The 5,282-nt window shown below is 37.6% G+C and overlaps 1 protein-coding gene across 1 annotated transcript; it reads left to right on the top strand.

Moving 5' to 3' along the window:
* Nucleotides 1–991: 991 nt before the first annotated feature.
* On the top strand, nt 992–4,394 carry LOC101314391 (glycerol kinase-like). Its single transcript, XM_004303236.1, has 4 exons — nt 992–1,357; nt 1,471–1,692; nt 2,002–2,968; nt 3,924–4,394. The coding sequence occupies exons 1-4, from the start codon at nt 1,224–1,226 to the stop codon at nt 4,167–4,169; spliced, it is 1,569 nt and encodes a 522-aa protein (XP_004303284.1). The 5' UTR covers nt 992–1,223; the 3' UTR covers nt 4,170–4,394.
* Nucleotides 4,395–5,282: the final 888 nt, after the last annotated feature.

Raw genomic sequence — 5,282 nt, 5'->3', positions numbered from 1 at the left:
GTGTCCTGAATTTGAGAATCGACCTCTCAATTCATTCCACCCAGAACCAGCTACCATTCCTTAATCCTTACCAGTTACCACTCGTCTCTCTCACCCCTGCAAGATGACGAGTGATATTTTGGATTCTTAACCTGAGAGTGATATTTTAGAAAGAAATTCACCTTAATTTTCAGTTGCCTATACTTGATATACCGTTCTTAATATTTTCCCTTGTTTTTTTGTTCCAATTTGTTTTTATACATTTTAGACATGTGGTTTTTGGTGAAATGTGTTTGGATCGGGAGAAGCAACCCACCGACCTAAAAACATTATGAACCGCATATGGCCCATATGTACTCAACTAACATCTAAGTCAATCGTTGATTACCACGTGAGAGTAGTAAAATGTTTCGAAGATGTGTTATATCTGCCTTTTGTAAGGCTTTTAAACAAACGTCTCGAATTAAATTTTAGCGTGTTAAAACACAACACGGCAACAATCTTAAGACTTTCATATATGAGGACAATCATGTATCTGTATTAGTATCATCCAATCTTTAACCATCTGCATGGTCTTTGTAGATAAACACCGTATGTATACTGAATACCTGCCCGGATCTAAACATCTAGTCATTGAAGGCTTTGCTTGACAGTATTGTAGAGGTTTTTAAAGCTTCCAGTTTATGCAGTCATGCTGTCCCTAGTTAAGCGATTGCCTCCATTAAATCAACAATCAAAGGTCACAAAAACAAAAAGGTCGTTTTCTAAAACAAAAGAAAATATCACCTCTCATAATCCTATGACTGTTTATATTATCAGCTTGGATTTTTGGTTGGAAACGCCATAACTCCGGCATCCGTGAAAGCACGAGAAACACCGAGTCAACATTGTAGAGAGATGCCACGTGAAAGTACATGGGCGCTCAAGTTAGTTCAGCTAACCTGGAACGAAGGCGACCCTCATGTATTGAATCTTCCGCCCACAAAATACTCTTTCATAAAAATAGTTAATTTATTGTTCCTTTTCTATCTTTATCCAATTTATTTTTGTGTGTTTTTATGGTAATTTGTCTTCGAATATAATTTCTTTGTCTCTATCTTATCCAACTGACTAGAATTTTGCTGAAATATTGGATATGTCACATTCCCAAGAAGAAGTTGCATCATAGTCTTGACTCTTGTGTCATTTATCTTAAGAAACCAGAACAAAGTATTGAGCTTTGATCAGAAGCAGAAGAAGAGAGCATGTCTAAGGAGGCAGTGTATGTTGGGTCCATTGACCAAGGAACCACCAGTACCAGATTCATAATTTATGATCGTGATTCCCGCACCGTTGGGTCTCACCAGGTCGAGTTCAACCAAATCTATCCAGAAGCAGGGTATACCACTTCCCTCCTTTTCTTCTGTTTTTGTTGTTTGTTGTTGTTGTTGTTGGGATTCTTTGTTTCTTCTGTGATTGATGGTATATTGGTCGTGTGTGATGATGAGACAGATGGGTGGAGCATGATCCAATGGAGATATTGGAGAGCGTGAGAGTATGTATGGCTAAGGCTCTGGACAAAGCCACTGCCGATGGCCACAACATCGACAGCGGCTTGAAGGCCATTGGGTTGACCAATCAGAGAGAGACCACTCTCATCTGGAGTAAATCCACTGGCTCTCCTCTTTACAATGCTATTGTTTGGATGGATGCTCGTACCAGTGGTGTTTGCCGGTAAGAGATCTGGACACCATTTATGATATTGTTCCTGAATTGGATCATGGATTTCAATGGATAGTGATAGAGTTCAATACGCTTTTCTTTGTTTAATTAGTTGAATGTTAACTCGGTATAGTATTGGTTTCAACTTTGATTGATTATGATTGGATGGAATTCTCTATGGAAGTTGAGTTTAGTTTTCTTGATGCACAATTTTCACCATGTTTGAATTAAGTGAATTAAATTTCCTGCTTTTATTTGGTGATACTGTGTGATTTCCTATGGAGAATTATGATTGTATGTTTGTGGTTGTTTTGCTGCCAGAAAATTGGAGAAAGAATTATCTGGGGGAAGAACTCATTTTTCAGAGGTATGTGGTTTGCCCATAAGCACATATTTCAGTGCAGTGAAGCTGCTATGGTTGATGGAGAATGTCGATGCTGTTAAGGAGGCTATTAAATCAGAGGATGCTCTGTTTGGAACTATCGACACTTGGTTAATCTGGAATTTAACCGGTGGTCTGAACGGAGGGGTACATGTCACAGATGTCTCCAACGCGTCACGCACTATGCTCATGAATCTTAAGACTCTTGAGTGGGATCAACCCACATTGGAAACCTTGGGAATTTGCCCTAAAATTCTCCCCAAGATTGTCAGCAACTCTGAGGTCATTGGAGATATTGCCACTGGATGGCCGATTACTGGGATCCCGATTTCTGGATGTTTAGGTGATCAACATGCAGCAATGTTAGGACAGGCTTGCAGGAAAGGTGAGGCCAAAAGCACTTACGGAACTGGTGCGTTTATTCTTCTCAACACTGGTGAAGAGATAACTATGTCGAAGCATGGGCTTCTAAGCACTGTGGCATTCAAACTTGGACCTGAAGCTCAGACAAATTATGCTCTAGAAGGATCCATTGCTATTGCTGGAGCTGCAGTTCAGTGGCTTAGAGACAGTCTTGGAATTATTAAGAGTGCAAGTGAGATCGAGACATTGGCATCAGAGGTTGAATCTACTGGTGGGATTTATTTTGTGCCTGCCTTCAACGGATTATTTGCCCCCTGGTGGCGTGATGATGCTCGTGGAGTTTGTATTGGCATGACAAGGTTTACAAACAAGGCTCATATTGCTCGAGCAGTGCTTGAGAGTATGTGTTTCCAGGTGAAAGATGTGCTAGATTCAATGCACAAAGATGCTGGAGAGCAGGGAGAGGTTAAGAATGAGAAAGGAGAATTCTTGCTCAGAGTGGATGGTGGCGCTACTGTTAATAACCTTTTAATGCAGATCCAGGTTTGGACTTTGTTTGTGTTATCAAATTAACCAATCTGACATTGCATTTTAGTATCCATGTATTTTCTTCATTCTGTTCTTAGTATGTTATCGAAGTTCTTTATAGTTATTGGATAGTCCATGTTTATATCTTGAAACTATTCCATGATTTTAGCTATGTGTACTTATGTTTGAGTTTTCTAGCTATGGTTATCATGTCTGAAAGGGGTGTTACTTTTGTAATCTAACAGATGGCCATGAAACTAATGTATATTTGATGTTCTTTCTGTATGTGAAAGAACTGTCAGACTTTGGTGAAGTTCCAGCTCATGAACTTTTTGTTTTTATGGTACATCTTATAGCTCATTGTCACCACAAGAAACTAAAACTAAGGAATGAAATTTTAGATGATGAAATAAAGTATCGGTCATGTTCTTGTTTTGATACCAGATACAAAATCAATTCTAGGGAATCCTTCCTCTCTTATTTTTTTGGTACTCTTTTGAATCCTTTGCTTAACAACAAGCCAACCTGCTTTCCATAGGTAATAGAATTATAGATGTTATTCTTACATCTTGTGCTGCAAACATGCTATTAGTGCAGGTTTTTAAAGAAATTTATGTGTTCTTCCTATTAGCTGTTTCATATACATTACAAGACTCCCTTATATAGTAAGATTGTTAATTTTTAGAACAAAGCACTTCACTTATCTTTACCATTTAGGGTTAAACAGAAACTCAATGGACATTCCATTTTTATAAATTAAATCATGCTGAATATATTGTTTTAGTTTTTGTTTACCAGTTCCATTATCAAGAGTTCTGAGAGAAGAAATAAAAAAATTCTATGATATGCAATAAACTGTTGTGTTGTAAACCCCTTACCATAATCCGTTATTTTGTCCTGCTTAGGGTAAAGCTCCTCTGCATATTAATAATGACTTGATCTTAATTTTCATGTTGTTGCTGGTGTTTAGGCGGACGTGATGGGCAGCCCAGTTGTAAGGCCAGCTGACACAGAGACAACGGCTCTTGGAGCAGCTTATGCTGCTGGATTAGCTGTTGGTGTTTGGACTGAAGAAGAGATCTTTGCTTCTGAAGAGAAGACGAAGACTGCCACCACCTTCCGACCGAAAATTGGTGAGGAGTTGAGGAAGAAGAAGTTGGAGTCATGGTGCAAAGCTGTTTCAAGAACTTTTGATTTGGCCGATCTTTCGCTTTGATGAAGTACTCTCCTCGCTCCATTGTTATCCTTAATATTATGAAATTCAATAAGATGTTTGTAAATAACAGCAATATAATTGCTAATATCCGACTACTGTTAGTATATTTCCAACTCTTTCTTTGCCCAACATATAGATCGAAACTGATTATCTTTGTACATGTCACCAGCAGTTGATTTTCTTCTTTGGCAATGTCTTAGTAATTTAGACTGCGATGCTTATACCAGCTTGTTTGTTGTTGGGTTTTCTTGTTTCTTATTGTACTATACTTCTATATATGGTCTTGTCATTTTGTTCCCTCCAACGTCAATCGAGTTTATACGAATCTTAGAAGGACGATGAAATCTGGACTTGTGTGCATATGAATCTTGTTCCGCTAAAATTTGGTTTAGGATTCTGAAAAGATAAGTAGCACCAAGTACATTTATTCATAAACAAATTCTCACAAGTCACATGCATCCGCACTTTTGGAGTGGCTTCATTTTATTCGTTACCAGATCAGGTCTTGAAATTATTAGTGTCAGCAGATTCAGCACACTTTTTTTTTTTTTTTTTAAAGTCAAAGAGAGTAGAAAAATTACAAAGCTTTGTCCAAATGGATTTCTTTTTTAATAAAGGAAAAATACTCATTTAGTACTAATTTAAACCCTTTATTATCTATTCTAATGAATTTAATAGATATGAGCCCATTCCAATATAAGGTGTTCTTATTTGTGCCCAAATACACAAATCTATATTAAAGTCATAATAAAATAATAATTTTTGTATATTTTTAAGACAAGTTTACCCTCACCACTTCTGTCACATCCCGACCCTTATATTTTTACCTCATTTACTAGCGTGATTATAATAAGAATTTTACCGTCCCGATCTTTGAGTAAATAGTTTAATTGGTCCCTAGAGGGGTTTCGGGGACGATTATGTGCGGAGGATTATTCGTATGAGGAAAATACGACGACGGTAAAAATGGTAATTTTAGCTAGTAAAAGGTAATTTTTATTCGGGTATTATTTTTCGGGGTGTTTTTTATTTTGGAAGTTTGGGTTAAAAGGGAGTGTTGGGTCGGCTGGGCCGAGCCCAACCCATTTCTTCTTCTTTTCTTTCTCTCTCTCC

The sequence above is a fragment of the Fragaria vesca genome, linkage group LG6, assembly GCF_000184155.1.
Source record: "Fragaria vesca subsp. vesca linkage group LG6, FraVesHawaii_1.0, whole genome shotgun sequence".
Lineage (NCBI taxonomy): Eukaryota > Viridiplantae > Streptophyta > Magnoliopsida > Rosales > Rosaceae > Fragaria > Fragaria vesca.
The sequence above is the reverse complement of the archived record's forward strand: the minus strand, read 5'-3'. Positions and strand labels throughout refer to the sequence as shown.